The 21,122-nt window shown below is 28.8% G+C and overlaps 1 protein-coding gene across 1 annotated transcript in view; it reads right to left on the minus strand.

The window, feature by feature from the left end:
- Positions 1 to 21,122, minus strand: part of LOC141525474 (uncharacterized) — a 73,546-nt gene that overhangs the window by 10,122 nt on the left and 42,302 nt on the right. The window contains exons 3-5 of the mRNA XM_074239988.1: positions 18,053 to 18,304; positions 15,961 to 16,833; positions 15,103 to 15,183 (exon numbers count right to left, since the gene is read on the minus strand). Of these exons, the coding sequence (XP_074096089.1) occupies positions 15,103 to 15,183; positions 15,961 to 16,833; positions 18,053 to 18,304 (1,206 nt within the window). The remainder of the gene's footprint in view (positions 1 to 15,102; positions 15,184 to 15,960; positions 16,834 to 18,052; positions 18,305 to 21,122) is intronic.

A 21,122-nucleotide genomic window follows, 5' to 3' on the forward strand; every position in this document is an offset into this window, starting at 1 on the left:
GTAATCAGTAAAATTGAAATACTGAGAAGATTGAGGATGCTAATGAATAAATTAATTATTGGTGGATATAAAACAGGGTGGAATCGCTCGGAATCTATTGGAACGTATTAATTACGGAGCCAAGAACCCCTGCTGGATAATCTCGATCACGTTGACACGGTCACCGTTTTAACTTGTATATATATATATATATATATATATATATATATATATATATATATATATATATATATATGTAAAAATAGGGATTGATTTTATTTTATTTTATTTTTTTTTTTTTTTTTTAAGAATTTGAACTTTTGCTGAATATAGAATTATGAATTTTTAAGAAAATTATTGATAAATTTTAAAAAAGTTTTGGATATTGAAATATACATGCTTCAAGTCCTGAGTCATGCGAGAATTAATTAAATTGAATATACAAATGATGACTTTGATACTATTTTCGATTTTTGATAATTTAGTATCAAAAGTCGATAAAAAAAATTATTATTAAAAATTACAAGAATAAATTAAAAAAATAATTATGATAAAATTATAAAAAGCGTGTTTTTTAATTTTTTGAAACTATTACAAATAAATTTATCATATAGTTGCTCAAAAGACGGAAAATTTCTCCAACTGCCAGCCGAAAAATATTAATTATAATTCAACAAAGCAATATTAAGCTTTAATATTTAATCCGCGACTTTCTAGAAGGCAAATGAGAAGGCTAAAAAATAAATTGAGTTAAAAAATTGATTTTTTTAAAAGTTATCGTGTTTGACCCTTTATAAATACTTAAGGGGTTATATCCACTTGTAAGTTCGAAAAAATGTGTTTTTTTGTTAATTTTTTCGAGAGAGGCTTCTTATTGAATATATACATAAAATATATGAACATTTAGCGAATTTAACGTATTCTAAGAATTCATATTTTATTAATAAAAATATTGGGTTCCGTCGTTCCTGCAGAAGATCTCCTGAAGGTCCTCCAGAAAAAGGTGTCTGGCGGTGAGGAAGATATCTCTCATCCAAATTATTTGAAATAAAAAAAAACCAAAAGGATTACTTTTAGGATAGATAAATACAGGTAATGATCGAAGAAATAGTCAAAATTTTGATTTTAGACAAAATGGCAGCTTCCCAACAAAAAAAATCTTTTTTTGCATGAAAATTTACACTTTAAAGTGACTTAAAAAATCGAAATTTTTATCAGAAACTTTATTCCTTCGATCATTACCTGACAAAAGTATCAAAGAAGATCCTGTGAAAATTTCAAGTCAATCGGTCAAGCCGTTTCGGAGAAATATTCCTCACCGACTTTGAAAACATCGTTTCGAGAAAAACGCATTTAAAATTTTGGCTATTATTTAAAGTTACGGTTCCGCCTACTTTCAAACGCTCGGAGACGTCTTTACAAATACGCTCATTACTCCGAAACTATTTACCGGATTACTTTGAAATTTACAGACAATATTCTCGAATATATACATTCAAAATATGTAAAAAAAAAAAATTTCGATTTTTTCAAAATTACACGTGGATATAACCCCTTAAAAAATCTACTCAAGCTACTGTAACCACTTTTTTTATCCAAAAATTGCAATTAATCAATTAAAAAAAATTTTTGATAAGTTGAGCAATGATTTATTTTTTATTAACCCGTCGATAGAAAAAAAAATTGTTTAATAAAATTTAATTAAGAAAAAAACAAGCTAGTCACTCAATAAAGTGTCATAAAATTTTAAAACAGAAAGATATGATTATGACCTTCAAAAACTTGACAAATAAGTAATTAATAAAGGCTGAAATGTAATTGCAACACCAATTTCAATTGCTCGAGGGAAAAACCTGGGAGTTTTAAGAATTAGTAGTACATAATAACACATAATTACAGAAAAAAAAACATTATATAATTCTAGCTTTTGACAATTAAGAACAGTAGCTAAATAATTTTTCTACAGGATTAAATAATTAATTGAGAATGGAAAAATTGTACACAGTTTTATATTTTTTATTTTGGCTGAATTTGCTAGTAGTTGCTCCTAATAGTAGCGAAGAAATAAAATATTCAAAGAGTATGTATTCTGCTAAAAAAAAAAATTCTTCCGTTTAAAAACAAAAATTCTTGAACCATGAAAAATATTTCAAAAAGTTTAATTATTTTAATTTAAATAAAAAAAATTCTTGAGTTGAAAAAAAATTTTTTTTCAGTTTAAATAAATTTTACTTGATTCAAAAATTTTTTACATTTTATTTCAGATATTTTGAGCTCTTGTAAATCACATCGGGATTGTAAAGACTTAAAATACAGCCAGTGCCTGAGTGAAAAGTGCCGCTGCTTATCAAACTATTACAAGCGTCATTCTAACGTTTGCCTGGGAGGTATTAACGCGACGTGTGACTCAGATTATGACTGTCGACATAATCATTTAGTTGGCTGTATTTCCAACACCTGTCAAAGTTATGCAACGTTTTTCGCAGCATCAAATGCTGAAGAAGTTAAGCTTTACCGTGCAGAAAGTAAGAATTTTTTTTGTAATTGCAGTTATTGATCATATTGTACATATAAATGATAAAAAAGCATACTTTTAAAAAAGGAAAGTCATAGATAAACTAATCAAAAATTTTTTTAATTGATTAAATGCCATTCTTATATAAAAAAAAAAAGGTTAAAGTACCTTGTGTATACTTTTACGGAAAGGCAAACACGATAACTTTTGAAAAAATAAATTTTTCAACTCAATTTATTTTTTAGCCTTCTCATTGGCCTTCTAGAAAGTCGCGTATTGAATATTGCAGCTTAATATTGTTTTGTTTAATTACAATTAATTTTTTTCAACTGGCAATTGGAGGAATTTTGTTTTTTGAGCAGCTATATAAAAAATTTTATTTGTAAACGCTCCTTGAAGACAGCTGATACTATGCTCAATTGTTTCGTAGGCCGACTGTCGGTAATACAGCCCGCATTAAAGAAAAATTAGAAAGAATTCAAAATAATTTGATTTTTAAACATTTTGAATACTTTCTTATCCTTTAAATCCTTTTTAATACTATCGCTTATGGGCATTTAATATGTGAGATCATTTTTAAATCTTTTTTTTTGATAAGGGAGCCTCTAATTGGTTCTATTTTATGGTTCACTTATCAGAATGATAGAGGGCGTTGATTTCGTATGAAAAAATACTTTCCGCGGGAAAATTTAAACGAGCTTTAAAATAAAATTAATTTATTAGAATTATTTTTTAAATTTAATCTTCTACAAGAAATAATTATTTTTATCGCCGTTTAATAAAAAATTATAAAAAATTGAAAATAGTATTAAAATTATAACAGTAAAAACTTCTATATTTAAATTCACTATATATTTCATATTTTTCAGTAATATAAACCATTATGCTTTTCAGGAATAGGATCAGGATGCGTTACCAATGAAAACTGTCAGGATCTGAACAATACACTCTGCAAATCAGGAAAATGTGAATGTCTGAAAGGTTACTGGAAAGCCAACGAAACTTGTCAGTTAGTAACAAACACAACTTGCATTAATCATTCTGATTGCAAAGAAAGCGGAGCCAAATGTCTTCTAAATAATTGCGTTTTACCGTCTGAGTTTTTTGTTGAATCCAACACTCGCAACGCTACTCTCTATGCCGCAAAACGTAAGACCTTGAACTAAGAAAATTTTTTCAATCTAAAAAAAAATATATTAATTTAAAGATTCCTTTTTTTTGTGTGTAAAATTAAATACTAATTTCTTTTTTTTGTTAATTAGGATTAAGTGATGTCTGTTAAACTGATCACCATTGTCGTAATATCACTCACAGTAAATGCATTAATGGAGCTTGTAAATGTGAACGTGACACTTTACCGTAATTAGAAAAATAATAATGAAATAAATCGTCGAAATTAATTGTAATATTTTTTCCAGGTCTATACATTCAAGCTATAATTCTTTTTCTGGAGGAGAGTGCCGGCGAATATTAAACTTCTACTGTGAAAAAGATTCAGAATGTTTTTATCATTACAAATCCAAGTGTTTCTTCAATAATTGTTCAATTGCGGAGGATTTCTTTGTTCCTGAAAACGCGCACAATGTCAGCCTATATGCCGCAACTCGTAAGAAAAAATCTGAATTCTCATGCTTGATTTTGATGAATCTATAATAATTGATTTTCAGACATTCGAGACGTTTGTCGTACCGACCATCATTGCCGTAACATCAATAATACTCAATGCATTGAAGACCAGTGTCGTTGCAAGGGAAATTTTACAAATATTAACGGCAACTGCCGTGAATTAGCGAATTTATCTTCTTCTCACGACTCTGATTGCAAAAAATACGGTTTTGGTTACTGGTGCTTTTCGAATACTTGTCATCAAGGAAGATATTACTTTGATTCTGCAGATATCTCTCAATGGAGAACTAAATGTACTTTGATTGATATTTTACTACATCCTTCCTCTAAAGTTGCTCATATCCTACCCATACATTAATCTTTTTCAAGGCTTAAGCAAGCCAAGTAAAAATCTGTATACAGATACTTCATCACGATTTTTGAGCCAAACTCTTAATAATTGAGAAAGTTAAGGAAGGTGTCATGTAACCTTTAGAAAGCAAGCATCTTTAGAGGAATTTGGCTTCAAATTCCCGCCTTATTAAACCGACATTTTTTATTCACAGGGATTAAAGGCTATTGCAGAATCGATCTTCACTGTAGTAATTTGAATAATACTAAATGCTTTTTTGATCAATGTGTATGCACACAAGGTTACAAAAATGAAACTGGTGAATGCAAGAAAGATTTACCCACCAATTGTTCTAAGGATTCTAACTGTACTCGTTGGGCTGAAAAATGCATTTTTTCACAATGTCAATCTCCAGATAAGTTCTTTGGATCTGCCAGCTCTGACACTTTGGATTTATATGCTGTTGATCGTAAGAGTAACCTTCTAGTGATTGCATGTCATTATCACAACCATCACCACCACCACCACCACCATCATCATCATTTATTTCTAATCACCCAATCATCAATAACCAATTGGTAGCAAATTTGGAAAATCTATCTGTTGACAAAATTCAATGTCAATTTCAAGAGTAAATTGGTAGCAGAATGACTGCAAAAGTTGTAACACAAAATTTGCTAGCATTTCACCAATCTGTGCCTTATATTACAAGTTGCGTCAATCTAGCACTAGCATTTAAAAAGTCTTGATCTGTCATCATTTCGACTCCTAAATGACACCAATCATGAGTAGCTTCGGTTATTAAGCAAAGATTCCTTCATCCAATCCAAAAATAATTAATCAAGTAATTTTGAAGGTCTCTATGGTGCCTGCCGAACAGACCATCATTGTCGCAACTTTAATAACAGCCGTTGTCTTGGCAATCAATGTAAATGCCTTCGTGGTTGGGATTGGGTATCTGGTTCTTGCAAACGAACCATCAACATAACCTGTTCTGATGATTCCAAATGCCGACGAATTGGGACCTTGTGCTTTCTGAATAATTGTCTCTACCCGGAAGACTTTTTTGATTCATCGAATACCAACCAATCTAACGTTTATGCTGCAAAACGTAAGTGTTACCATTCTAAATAATTGAATTTTGTTAGTTATGAATTTGTTTCAAGGTATTTATGGATACTGCCGATACAATCAACAACACCTATTGTTTCGAGGATAGATGTAACTGCTTACCAGGTCACGAATATGTGAATGGTTCCTGCGTTAAAGCTATCAACGTAACCTGTTCTGATGATTCCAAGTGCCTATTGCCTAGGTCTTACTGTTTTCTTAACACTTGTCTTTACCCAGAAGATTTTTTCGACTCAGTCAATAGATACAACACGATTCTGTATGTTGCACAACGTAAGTTTGCTATTTTTCGGTTACTCGTTCTTTTATTTCAACAAAATCGTTTTTATGAAATTTTCTGGACACAACAATCAATTTTAAATAATTGCAGGTGTCGGTGGATTCTGTCAAGCTGATCAGCATTGTCGAGGGATAAAAGGTTCAAAGTGTTTCCGACGAAAATGCAGTTGTACGAATGATTATTCTATCAACGGAACTAAATGCAATAATGTCGCTCTTACACTTCAGTAAAAGTTAATATATATTATGGTGCGTTTAATGAACTCAACAGAACATGTATTTTATTAAGACTATAAGCTTGATTTAATAATTATCCATTTGCTTAAATCATTTCGTCGACTTTAATTAATGAAAATTTTACATTTCATGAAAGAGGTACATTAAAGTAGGCCATTAATTGAAAAGATTAATTTAAAGTTTAGTGATTTTAATGAACCAGTCATTAAATTTTTGTAGAATCACAAAAAGTCTAAGTTTAAAATACGACCAGTTCGAATTGCTTAAAAAAATTTGGAAGTTTAATTTTTATTAATTGAACTCTGTTGCTAGAAAAATTTTAAATTTAATTTATTCAAAATTTTTTATTTAAATTTTTTCCAAAAGAAAACTTTTTAGTTAAAAGTAAAATAGGCACAAATCATCACCACAAACAATCACCAAGAATTCTTTACCGATTCAATATCCTAATAATAATTTTCGGCCTAAAACCTTTAAAATTGCAATTAAAATCAAACATCAAAGGATATTTAGAGCAGGAATTTACGAACGATCGCAAAAAAAGAAACACAACAAATGATAACATTATTTTTATAATTAATTATTTAATTTTGACAATCAAAAAATCATCATACGATTCATTATTTTAGATTTTTAAACATTTAATATTTTTACTGATCATTTTTAAGTGAAAAATTTTGTAAAAAAAAATTATAAATTGTTCGATTTTTTAATTCTCTAATTTCTACTTAACACTTTTAAAATAAGTCTCTGAAAGGAAACAGAAAGTGGAACCATGCGACACCTAGCGGTGACTTTTAGACCTACTCTACTTTTCCCGCCTTTTTTTACTTATTCTATCGTTTAATAAATTTCTTTTATTTTTAATAATTAAATTTTCTAGAATTTTGACCTTAAAATTTTTTAATATTTTAGAATGAACACAAAAAAAAAATTTTTTTCCATTTAATTGCAATAATACAAAAATTATTGGACTTATCTTAAATATTAAATACTTTTATTAAAGATTCATGAAATTAATATCAGTGAATTTAATCATCAGCTTGCTCTAAATAATATTGTATAAAATTTTGATCTGTTTTTAAAATTGATAAATTTATTTAAAATTTTTTAGACTAAATTTATCTAACATTCATTTACTTCCCATCAAAAAATAATTGGATTAAATATCAATACTTTAGGAAAGTTACGAACTACAATTGCAGTACATAAATTTTCAGTTACCGAAAATTCCTACTGAGTAAAGGTCCTCCCCTTCCCCCTTTATCCTTTATTTCCCCCAGTTCCCAAAAATTTGTCTTTAATGACAAATTTAGCTATTATATATGGCAATCATTTGAAAGAAGAAATAATTTAGATATTTGATGGATTTAGTTGATAAGAACTTTAAAAGATCATCAACATCAATAAATTAATTACCAAGAATAGTCTAATAATATGAGCAAGTCAATTTGATTTTTCAATCACATGTAATAAAATTAAAGTTCAAGTACAATGTTGTAAAGAAAATTATTCGTTTTCCTCAAAATTATTACATCCAGTCGAAAAAGCTAACAAATTTCGTTGCAAAATATTGTTAATAATACCGAAAATTTTTTGGTTTATGGAATGGAAAAACAAAAAAAAAATATTTCAGAACTCAGCAAAGAAGATAGTGAAGAATATGGAACAACTGACCAATTCAATAAATGTTTTTTAGATATAGTGAGTAAAAGAAGCAATACAAAACAAATAAATGTAGAATAAACAATTTCAATCCTCCCATAAAAAGATTAACCAAATTTCTATGATTGTAGAAAATTTAATTTTTATGGAAAAATGTTTTTAAAACGATTTTATAGTACAATTCTTAAAAACATCTTGTGATCTTAAAAATACTAAAAAAAAACAACTTAAGTTTTTATTATTATGTATAAAATTCATCAAAGTAATTTTAAATTGCTTTAAAATTATTGTAAAGATCAAAATTCTTTGGAAAATGACTCTCATCTAGTTGATTTAACTTTTTGAGTTAATACTTAAGAAATAAGTTTCTTCAAGCGGACAAAAAGCGGAACAATGCGACACCTAGCGGCGAATTTTAAAACCAAGTGTTTTTTTTATCTACTTGTTGAATTTTCGAGATAATTTTGTAATATTCTTTTGAATTTAATTATATTAAATAATTTACTAAAATTTAGAAGAACAATTAAATAAAAAATTTGCTAGATAATTTTAAAATTTGATTTTTGTAGAATTACAAAAAATCTAGAGCTCAAAAACAACCAGTTGGAACTGTTTAAAAAAATTCGGGAATTCAATTTTTGTTATTAAGTTTTATTTTTTAGTTTAAATTACCAAGTAGGAAACATTTTAATTGAACCTTATAACTTGAGCTATTATTATTAAATCCACTTGAATTCTTTACCAATTCAACAGCCTAACAATCATTTTTGTGATATGAAATACTGCATTCGAAATAAAATTTCAAAGGATACATAAAACAAGACAATGTAAACGGTTAAAAAAACGAAACAGAACAAATGATAAATTTTTGAGAGTACTTCTTAAGACTTTTGAATTCAAGATATTTACTCGCAATTGCCACTTCTAAATCAAAAATTTTTTGAGAACATAATAAAAAAAAATACTCGATAAAATTTTTAGTTTTCAAACATTATTTAAATTATTATTTTTCAAGTTTTACATATTTCATTTTCAAAAAAAAAAAAATCATCGTATGATTTATTATTGTAAGATAATATCAGACATAACTGCATTATATTAAATTTACTTTAATTTTTAATCATTTAATATTTTTACTGAATTTTAAGTGAAAAATTTTGTAAAAAAAAAAAATGATAAATTATTCGATTTTTTAATTACCTAATTTCTAGTTAACACTTTTGAAATAAGTTTCTTAAAGGGAACAGAAAGTGGAATCATGCGACTCCTAACGGCGACTTTTAGAACCAAGTATTTTTTTTTATCTACTTATTGAATTTTCGGGATAATCTTGTGATATTCTTTTAAATTTGATGATAATAAATAATTTAATAAAATTTATTAAGATAATTTTTTTGTACCGAATTAAAATTGAAATTTGCGAGATAAATTTAAAAAATTTAGAAAAATAAAATTTTTCTAATCGTTGAATTTGATACCTTAGAAATAAATTTCTACTAGCGAGCAAAAATCTAAGCCATGCGACACCTAGCGGTGACTTTTGGAATTAATTGTTTGATTTTTTTTTCCCCTTTTTTTCTGTAAGCATATTGTATAAATTTCTATAATTTTTGAGTTTTTCATTAAAAATTTTTACTAAAAAAATTAAAGTAACAATATTTTATTTTAAAACAATGGATAGAAAATAATTTTGTGTATTTAGTGTTAAAAATAACAATTGTTAAATCCAGAGCTCGCCTATTTATTACGATTTCATTGTATCCTACAAAATAACAATGTTTTTTACTGAAAAAAAAAGAAAAAAAAATTTACAATAATAAAAACACAACTCTATGCGCGCTTCGAGATGGTGAAAGCCCGAAAACACAAAACTGAAAATTAGTAATTCAAATCGGTGGTTCCTAGTTAAGAAAGGAGACAACGCAACCACAGCCGTACTCTGGTGAAGTTGATCTCGTTTTATCTGAAATAAAAGCACCAGACTTAAAAGCTGTGGCTGAGAGATATAACGAAAGTTACCCGCATTGCGGAGTAGACTGGGTGTTCGTTCTATCCCTCCTGTATCTGGTTGTGGGTTTCGGTGAAACACAATCAAACCTGTGACCTATTTACATTCTACTTCGCTGGATCCGTAGATATAATGGTATTCAGTCGTTGTTTTATGAAGAATTTTTATTGAAAAGTCAGTAATTGATCGATTGGTGGGAAAATTCAGGTTAGTATTGAAAATTTTCACTAGGTGGCGCTTTTAAAATTTTTATTTTTACGGTAAAATTTGAATTTAAAATATTTATAAATTTCGATCATAATTTAAATCAATTTAAGTTGTTATTTGTCGAATTTTTGTGATTTTTTTTAATTATCTAGAAAATTAAATTTTGATCTTATAAATATTATTAAATTATTTAATATAATTGAATTTAAAAGAATATTCCAAGATTATCCCGAAAATTCAATCAGCAGATATAAAAAAAAAACTTGGTTCTAAAAGTCGCCGCTAGGTGTCGTATGGTTCCGCTTTCTGTCCGCTTGAAGAAACTTATTTCTTAAGTATTAACTCAAAAAATTAAATTAACTAGATAAAAGTAATTTTCCGAAGAATTTTGATCTCTACAATAATTTTTATGTATTTTAAAATTACTTCATTGAAATTTAAGCATAGTCATAAAGCTAAAGTTTGTTTTTTGAGTATTTTTAATATCTCAAGATAGCTTTAAGAATTGTACTATAAATAGTATATAAATAGTTGTAGGAACATTTTTCCATTAAAATGATATTTTTTACAATCATAAAAAAAATTGGGAACTGCGTCTTTGAGTGGGTCAAAATTGGTTATTTTTTTGTACTCTATGATCTTTCTTAGCTCACGATTTTTAAATAATATTTACTGACATGGTCAAATGTTCCACATTTTTTTTTTAAACGTAGTAGATTAGTCTCATTTTTTCATTGTACAAAAAAAAATATATCCACCACAAATATTTTATTCCACAAAATTTTGAACCTGTCAATTGGTTGTTATAAATTTTAGCAGCGGCAAAGTAATTCAAAATGATTGTACTTTTAAAAATTCTATATTCTTTATCATCTTTATTTGAGTTTCAGATATTTTTTCATTTTCTATTTCGATCCCATTAAAAAAAAATATTTGGATCTATTTTGCCATAAATATCTCCAAATTTATCTCAGGCTCATGTAACATTTTTTTTTTAATTTTAAAATTGAGAAATTAGTACCAAGCTTAGTTTTTCACAAAAAAACCGAAAAAATATATGAAAATTCAATTTTTTCGTAACATTTTTCATCAACAATTTGTTCGTCGGTTAAACTAAGCTAACATTGTCAACAATCTCTTGAAAACTAATGTCAGTTCATAAATAAATTTTATTTGAAAGAGATTAATTGATTCTTTGGCATAAAATTGAACTTAGTTCTAAATAATTCCGATAGATGGCGCTGTTATTCAATCTTCTCGTATGTGGTAGGGCAAAAATAATATTTCTAGCAGAAATTACAGCAGAAGCATTAAGTTTGATTAAATATTGAATTCTGAAGCCTCGAGCTTATTTTTTAGTTCAAAAATGCGATTTATGTCACAAAACTTGAATTTTTTAGAAAGTTTCTCAGTCTGGCAACTAATTAGGAAATTATAAAGTGTTAGTGTCTAGTCTGATGACCCTGTTTAATACGCCAGAATAATTTCAAGTGGGACAGATGTTAATGAAATCGATCAGCGGCCGTACCATCAGCACCAGTAAAAGCTGATTCACCACGACCACAAACACCATGACAATGACAATTGTTAAGTTCACATCCCTGGAGTCTACAATTCAGTTCCCAGTCTCCAGTTCGCAATTCGCAGTTCAATCTACTAGATGGTTCGTATGCGGGAGTGATATACATGTGATATGTGTGGGTGGTATGAGGAGCAGAGTACACTCGGTGGTACTGGTTTAAGTATAGGAAGACAATCAATCACATTTTACCATTTGACGGCATTTTCGGCGAGCGATCAATGAAAATGTCGGATTTTTTATGATTTGTTTTTTGCTTAAGAAATTTTATACAAAATTTTCTTGAACAAAAGAATAATTAATAAAATAATTTTAAATTTGTAAAATTATTTTTTAAAATACTTAATAACAACTTAGAAAATTTTAAAAATTTTTGAAGTTATACTTCTTTAGGCGCGTTATTCAAAAATGAGAGTGAAATTTTAAGATGCGCGCGCATCACTGTAACACAAAAATAACAGGTTGAAGTTGGCCACAGAATAGAATTAAAAGTATATATTTTTTTAAATGACTAAGTTAACTCATATACAGGCTAGTCGCAAAGTATCCAACGAAACGTTGTTATTTTTAAATTCGATAGAAATATCATTTAATATCAAATATATTATTCATAATAATAATCAATTCTAAAAAATGGTCAATTAAATATTTTAGTTTTTATTTAACTTGGTAATAATTTTTTTTTAAATTAATATTTTTTCAAAAATAATAATAATTTCATGAATTAAAATATTTGAACTAAAATATAAATATTGTAGTACCTATTATATTTAGGTATCTTTTTATTGAGTTGATAATTTTTTAATATAGACTTAATCATTTTGTTTATCGAATCTAGTAATTCTATCCATATTTTTTAAAATTTATATTATAGACCATTTTAATAATTTTCCGGAATTTTATTGGGAACAAAATCTAGTTTCGTACTACAATATTTGTCTTTTAATTCATGTAATTAATATTATTTTTGAATAAATATTAATTGAAAAGGTATTATCACTAGGTTAAATAATAAATAATGAACTATTTTATAAGAAACATATATTTTAAATAAATAATTAAAATATTTTATAATTAACGATTGTAAACTATTGATACTTTGCAACTCCAAAATTAGTTGATTTAGAAAAATCTTAAATAATATTGAATTAAATTCATATGATAATTAATGATTTTATATTTATACGGTATAGCTAAATTTTTATTATAAAACCTTTTTGATTGTTTTTAACATTTTTCTTTGATCATTTTTGCATTTTTTTTTCTTTTAAATTTTGACATTTTTCTCTCTAATTTTTAACTTTAAAAAAATTATTTACAAAATAAAAGTTTTAGAGTTTTCTGTAGGTAATAATTAGGAATCTTAGACTTGAGAAATAAAGTTTCGAAAGTGGGTATGAAAAACTTGAGTTATTAAATTATTGAATGGTAGTGAAGACATTTACGGTCAACGGTAGAGTGAATTGGTGATTAAAATTTTTTAATTGCTCTCATTGACGGGCACTCTATTTACTGTACTTTTAATAAAAGTTAATTGGATGTAATCACATGGCAAATTTACTTTTTGTAATCAGAATAAATTAAAGTTTGATTATAAATAAAATAAAAAACAAATTTATGAATAAATGAATTAAGGATGATAATATAAACAGTGAACATTTTTAATTTTTTTTTAATTTCACGGTCATAATGGTTGAAAAAAATTTTTTTTGAAAAAATTACAGTTGTAATAATGCAAACTTGGACCAGACGACTTTGATAATTCTACATTTTTAAATTTACGATTAGACATCGTAAAAATTTTGATTTTTATTCCTCTTGTATATATTTTTATGGTGTAACATCGTAAATTTTAAATGTGCATTTATTAAAGTGACCGTATTGAAATTGTTGTCCTGGATTACGATTTTACTAGTGGAGAAAATACTTTTATATGCTTTTTAATACTTAAAATACGAGATGGAGTTGTATAAAATATCCTAATATAAAATAGAGATGGATATATGAGGCATCAATTTATTCGTGATGTGATTGGTCGAATTTATCATAAGCATGAAAATATATGCAAACACTATATTTAGGCGCGCGCAAATTCAAATTCTAGTACTTAAAATACGAGATGGAGTTGTATAAAATAATGTAAAGTTATATACAATTTGGTTGGAGTTATGTAGAAGTAAATATAGTTGTAAAGAGGCATGTGGAATTGTGTAGAGCGATAAGAAGTTATATGAATTTTTGTAAAGTTGTATAAAATTATATAAAGTTATATAAAATTATATTTTTTTTTGTAAAATCATCAAAAAATATACAGAATTATATGAAGTCGTGTAAAATTATATGAATTTGTAGAAAATTATATAATTTTATATAAAATTATATTAATTTAGATAAATTAATGCAAAATTATGTAAAATTATATGGAGTTGTTTGAAATTATATGAAATCATGTAAAATTATATAAAATTATATGTTTTCGTAAAATTATCCGAAAATATACAGAATTTAATGAAGTTGTGGAAAATTATATGAATTTTTATAAAATTATAAAAATTTGTATGAAATTATATTAATTTAGATAAATTGATGCAAAATATGAAATTATGTATAATTATATGAAGTTGTTCGAAATATTATGAAATCATGTAATATTATATAAAATTATATGTTTTCGTAAAATCATCCGAAAATATACAGAATTATATGAAGTTGTGTAAAATTACATGAACTCGTAAAAAATTATACAAATTTATATAAAATTAAACAAAGTTGTAATAAATTATATGAAGTTGTAAAAAAATTGTATTAAATAGTATAAAATTATATCAAAATTATGTAATAGTGTAGAAAATCAATGAAGCTGTATAAATTCATATAAAATTGTTCCAAGTTGAGTAAAGTTACATAAAATTATATTAAGTTGTATAAAATTATAATATTACAAAAATCTATGAAGTTATGTCCAATTATATGAAATTGTAATTAATTAAATAAAATATCGAGGGTTGAAAGGCTATCAATACCATCGATATGAATAAAAATGGTAATTAAAATTAATAATTACACTTATTGCAAAGAATAACACAAAATGTGTTTATCGACAAAAAATTTCTAAAAAATGAGCTAATTACCCTAAAAAAGCCTTTGTATTGTGAGATAATAACTATTTTTATTTAAAACTAAAGCACTTGCGCCCTCATCACCCGCTCTCGACCTATTTACACTTGAATTTTCGCAAGCACGTTTTCGAGCTAAAATTACCAACAGTCTCAGTAACCAACTAAAATTCATTGTTATCCGTCCCTTATTATTTACCTTTCTTTTATTATTATTATCATTATTCAAAATAAATGATTAAATAACAACCGTTTAATGCAAACATTTACTTAAGGAGCCAGTGAGTGATTAAAATAGACCATGAATACAGTGCCGCCGCGCGGAAAGAAACTCCGGGAGGTTTCGTAGCGTCTCTATTTATTATTTATTTATTTTTATCAATTAATAAATAAAGTATTTGATAAGGGGAAGTTGAAAACGATATATACCCTCCGTTATGCTTGAACTGCAGTAGCCGGGACAGACGACCGCGACGAGCGAGGCTCCGGGGATTTCCGCCCGCTATCACTCTGCCAACACAATAATTATCCGCTCGAGTTGCTTTGGCACTTAGCTTCTCTTTAATATTTAAGGTACGGTACATTATTCAGTGTTTTAGTGCTTGGTACTTTTTGCTGAGTTTTTTCAAGCTCAGGTGAGCTGAGAAATGTACTGACGGCGCTTTTAAACTCGTGGGAGTATTTCCTTCAATTTGATTACCCACAAAGCCATATAGTGAATTGCTAACCCAACCGCGAAAAACCGCGAATTGATTCGCGGTTTTTCGCGGGTGGTAAGTTTGAGGGAAAATACGGGTTGATGGTACTTGTTTTGAAGGAAATTTTTTGTACTTTTACGAAATTTTGATGAAAGTTAAGAATTTTGAATTTTTTGAAATTTTGAAAATTTTTTTTTAAAATTTAAAATTTTTTCTTAAGATAATTATCAATTTTTTACAATTAAAATTTTTTTCTTAAAAAAGTAATGGAAATAATTTCCAAAGATTTGATCAATCCAAAATTAAAAAAATTTTTTTTTTGGTTTTTTGAAAAAAAAAAATTTTTTTTTCAATTTTTGATTTTTTTGGAATTTTGATTTTTTGAAAAAAAATTTTTTTTTCAATTTTAGCAGGTTTTGATTTTTTGAAAAAAAAATTTTTTTTTACAATTTCTAAAAATTTTCATTTTTTTGAAAAAAAAAAAATTTTTTTTTGAAATTTCGATTTTTTGAAAATTTTTTCCAAGTCCAAAAAAAAAATTACTAAGCACTAAAACCAAACCCACACAAAAAAAATTAAAAAAACTTACTCAGCGTTGGTCTCAGGCGTAGGAAGATCCCCAATGGTGGTAAGAGTAAGTGTGGACCAGTATAACGACCCAAGATACTTCCTGGTCAAGGTAGCATACTCTCCAGGTCTGTAAGGATACACCCAGTCGCCCTGAAAATCCTCAGCCTCAGAGAGCAGGTAGTAAAAGCACCCGAACCAGTGAGCGAGGATGAGGAGAATATGAATAAGATTTAGCACCCTCCAGAGATTAGGATAGACCGTCCTGGACTCAACCATGTAGTAGTAGTTATAGACCCTGTACAACTTGAGGAACCTGGGGAACCTGAGCATGGGGTTGTCCCCGTACCTGAGCTGAAGAAGGTCGAAAGGAAGGATGGTGGCCATGTCGAGAATGAAGCTCTTGGACTTGAGGTAGTGCCCGGCGAGCTTCTTACTATTGTAGACCATCAGCCCTTGCTCCAGGTACCCGGTTCGGAACTGGATCCCGATGTCCAGGAAGAAAATCAGGTCCGTGAACCAGTCGCAGGACCTCCAGGTCCAAGGGCTCAGGGCCTGGAGCTCAGGAAGACTCTGCCTGACGATCAGGGTCCAGAGGTTGTACAGCACGCAGATTGACAGAAGCATCAGCCAGTAGTAGTAGAAGTTCTCGTCAGGATTCACCACCGATCTTGGAGGACGCTGAGGCTTCCTCGGTCGCTTCCCCCGAGTCGCATCCTTGTTCGATGGATCCTCGTTTTCTCCCGCGTCGAGCGTCTCCTGACTCTCGGGAATCTGTCGGGTCGAGAACCGCTTCAGGAAAGAGTCCTCCCGTTTCAGCGGCGGCTTCTTCTGGATCGCCGAGGACAGCTGAACTGTAGTACGGAGCTTCATCCATCGTTGGTTCGACTTCGTTCTGGAAATTCAAGGAAGTTAATTCCTGGAGCCTTTTTGGGAAACACGAGAAACAGCTAGGTGGTCGTTATTTTTAGGGGTTTGGATAAATTGGTTCAGAGTTGAGTTAGGTAGGGTTTATTGGCGTGGAAAGAAAGATGATCAAGATTGGTTCGGTTTGTCTTATTTTGGGTGCTAAATTTGAACTGTAACTGATTTAGAGCTCAATTAAGGGCATTAGGTGTTCCGTTCAAAGTCGCTCTAAGTTAAAAAAAGACAATATCTTATAAATTTGATGATTAAGTGTCTTGTAAGTGGGTTAGGGTCATTTTGGGCGCCAAATTTGAAGAAACTTGGCTAAGTCTGAGCTTGAATTTAATAAAGAGCATCAAATTAAAGCTTGTAAAGACTCTAAGTTGAAGAATGATTGAAATTCTTAACGGAATTGAGTAATAGGTGTCTCTAAACAGGGTTAGGATCATTTTGGTGTCAAATTTAGGGGCCATTGATCCTGATAAAAATTGGATGTCAGTTAAAATTAATTTAGAAGCGTCAAAAATTATGTTGTAAGTAGTCCAAGGTCAAAAATCAGTGGTAGTTTAAATATTAGATAAGAATATGGCCTTAGAGTGGGTTAGAATAATTTTGGGCGCCAACTTTAGGGTGATTCTGATGAAGTTTAGGGGTCAATTAAAGTTGTAAACACAAAAAAACTAATTAGCAGCCCAAATTAAAAATTCGGTAAGAATTATGACTGATTACTCATAATTCTATGAATAGGATAGTTATTGGACAGGAATCATGCGGAGTAATAAATAATGACCAGTCTAGTACCAACAAAACATTAAATAGTACACAGTAGTTAAGTTAGACGTAAACGAGACAATGCAAACAGACGGACTCAGACAGAGAGAGAGACAGTGCTGATGCGAAACAAGACGCTCGAAAGAGAAAGAGCTAGTCAGTGCTACGAAAGGTGAGTAGTCAACACCCGAAAGAAGATTAGATAAGATAAGTTAGATTAGATTAGGTTAAATTAGATATTAGATGTTCTAAGTCTAGATCTAGATCTAGCTCTAGCTAAGTCTACAGATGCTGATACTGCTACAACTACGACACAGTGTCTGGGTGCCCTGGCATGCAGATTGGACCCACGCTGACAGACAACACAGACAGACAGACAGACAATTGGCAGTCGAATTGACTTTCTGGATCCAGATCGTAAGATCAGATCGGTTCACCTCTTGATCTTCCTCAGCGAGGAATAGAGCGCCACCACCGCTCGGACATTGCTCCACTTCTGCGAGCCCCGGGATCTACGCTGCCTTCTGGAGCTTCCAGAGGGCGGACCTGGCAGCTGATCAACGCTCTCTGTCGATTTTGACTCCAAGGAATTTGAATTCGATGAGTAATCGGCACCATCGCCGTTGGAGATTGATTTCCTCAAGGACGGACGCCGAATCAGACCAGACCGCTGCTGGATTGACGGCAACCTGGAGACAACCCCCAATTTGCTACATGCTTTTTCTCTCTATCTGGCTCCGTCTGTTTAAAGCCAACGCTGGGATTCAATTTGATAAAGAAGTCACTTGTAATGGTTCGTGTTCCAGTTTCTCGTGCGAGATACCGAGTTGTCGCGTTTTGGATGGAAAGATTTATCTAATGGGTCATTTTTATAAGTCTTCAGATATGGGATCTTAGAGATAGGACTCTAAGCTTTGGAATTACGTGGCCTGATTGATAAATTTGCTTGAATTAGATTCAATTTTCAGTGCTTCTAACCCAAAAGTAGAATAAGATAATTGAATTTGCTTTGGATCTCTTTATCTTAGAAAAAAAATTTTTTCTTGCGTCGCTGCTTAGAGTATCTTCAAAATAGGCTATAAAGTTTTAATATTATCAGTAAAATTTATTTATTACCTCAATATTAAGCTTCATTTTAAAGCCTCTAATTAGAAGACAAAATTGAAAATTTTCGTTTTTAATTTTTGAGGTCTTAAAAAAATTAAAAAAAAATTTTTTTTCATAACTTCAGCTATAGGATCATGAAGTAGGATTCTTAAGCTTCAAAATCATATATAATACTCAATAATTATCTCAATATTAAGCTTCATTTCCGGTGCCTCTAAATGGAAGACAAAATTGAAAATTTTTGTTTTTAATTTTTAAAGCTCAAAAAAAATTACTAAACATTTTTTTTTCATGTCTTCGGCTAAGTCATCTTAAAGAAGGATTCTCAAGTTTCAAAACCATGTATCATATTAAATTATTACTTCAAAATTACTCTTAATTTTCAGCGCCCCCAATTAAAAGAAAAAAATTTATGATTCAATTTTTGATTTTAGAAGCTCAAAAAAAATTAGAAATAAATTTTTTTTCATGTATTCGGCTATGGGATCTTAATGTAAGATCTCTAAGCTTCAAAACCATGTATAATACTAATCAATTATCTCAAAATTAAGCTTCATTTTCAGCGCCTCTAAATAGAAGACGAAATTGAAAAATTTTGTTTTTAATTTTTGAAGTTCGAAAAAAAAATATAAAAAAATTTTTTTTATGTCTTTGGCTATGCAATCTCAAAGTAGAGGTCTCAAGCTTAAAAACGATGTATCATACTTAATTATTACCCAAAAATTACTCTTGATTTACAGCGCCTCTATTTAGAAGCAAAAAATCAATACGTAACTTCTTGATATTTAAAGCTAAAAAAAATTAGAGAAAAATTTATTTTTTTACGTCTACGATCATGAAACAGATAATACTTCTTAAGCTCGAACAATCAGCAATAAACCGTATAAAAAATTCAGCATATTTATACATTTCTTATATATTTTTATTGTTACTTACCCAGCAACCCTCAATAAAATACCTAAAAAAAAGATAAGCCCTACATTCTAATAAAATAGAGTATCTATTCTCTTAAAACTTGTGTACACTCGTATAAACTTGGAGCCATAACTCACCGATATAAAATTTATAAAATCATTTTTCTCTGCCGTAATGTCGATCTTGGAAATAAAAAATTCAACGATCCAATAAAAACCATCGGAATATGTTTCTTTTTCTACATAAACCAAGGAAAAAAGAAACTTCTGACAAAGATATCTTCTATCGGGTCATTTAATCCTCAAGCTGTTGTAGTTGTTCTCTCTGATCCCTTTTTCAGCTACTGAACTTGCTCTTTTCATTACCGCATAATAAGATTAAATTTAAAAAGCTTTCCTCTTTATTTATTGTTATTTTAATCCTAAGGGTTGTTTTTAAGTAATATTAATGAATAACTCTCAAATAAGCTCTTGTACTGTTCATTTTTTTTTGTGCTATTAATTTAGCCAATTAAGTCTTCATCGGTGATTAATGAGCACTAGAAGTTATTAATTATTTTCTCTAGGTCATTATTCATTAATTAGATAATTAGTTTAGTGATTAGAGACTGAATTTTATTAATTTGTTTTCCGTTTTCTTTTTAATATCGAGGCGCTATAGCTTTTTTAAATGGGGACGCTGAAAATGATGCTTCATTTTAAGTTAATTAATGAGTGTTATACATGATACTGAAGCTTAAAAGCTCTTCTTTAAGATCCCATAGCCAAAGACATAAAAAAAAATTTTTTTTTTGTTATTTTCAAACTTCAAAAATTAAAAAAAAATTTTTTTCAATTTTATGTTCTCTTTAGAGGCGCTGAAAACCATGCTTAATATTAATATAATCATTGAGTGTTATACATGGTTTTGAAGCTTAAGAATCTTACTTTATGATTCTATAGCCAAATACATGAAAAAAAAAATTTTTCTGACCGTTTTTGAGCTTCAAAAACCAAAAACTAAATTCTTGATTTTTGGTCTTCTAATTAGGGGCGTCGAAAATAAATAGTAATTTTAAGGTAATAATCAAATATTGTACATGGTTTTGAAGCTTGAGAATCCTTCTTTAAGATACTTTAGCCGAAGATATGAAAAAAAATTTTTTAGTAATTTTTTTTGAGCTTCAAACATCAAAAACTGAATTATCGATTTTTTTCTTTTACTTAAAGGCGTTGAAAATAAATAGTAATTTAGAGGTAATAATTAAAAATTGTACATGGTTTTAAAGCTTGAGAATTCCTCTGTAAGATTTTATAGCCAAAAACATAAAAAAAATTTTTTTTTGATATTTTTTTTCACTTCCAAAATCACAAACTACAATTCATAAATTTTTCCTCTTAATTGTAAATGTTGGAAATGGAGTTTAATATTGAGATAAATCCAAAACAATTAACCTCAAGTACCTAAACTAGGAACACCTCTAAAGATTTTATCATCTAATTACAT

Source organism: Cotesia typhae, unplaced genomic scaffold (genome assembly GCF_013202065.1).
Source record: "Cotesia typhae breed Kobodo isofemale line unplaced genomic scaffold, CoteBio_Ctyphae contig_26, whole genome shotgun sequence".
NCBI classification, from domain to species: domain Eukaryota; kingdom Metazoa; phylum Arthropoda; class Insecta; order Hymenoptera; family Braconidae; genus Cotesia; species Cotesia typhae.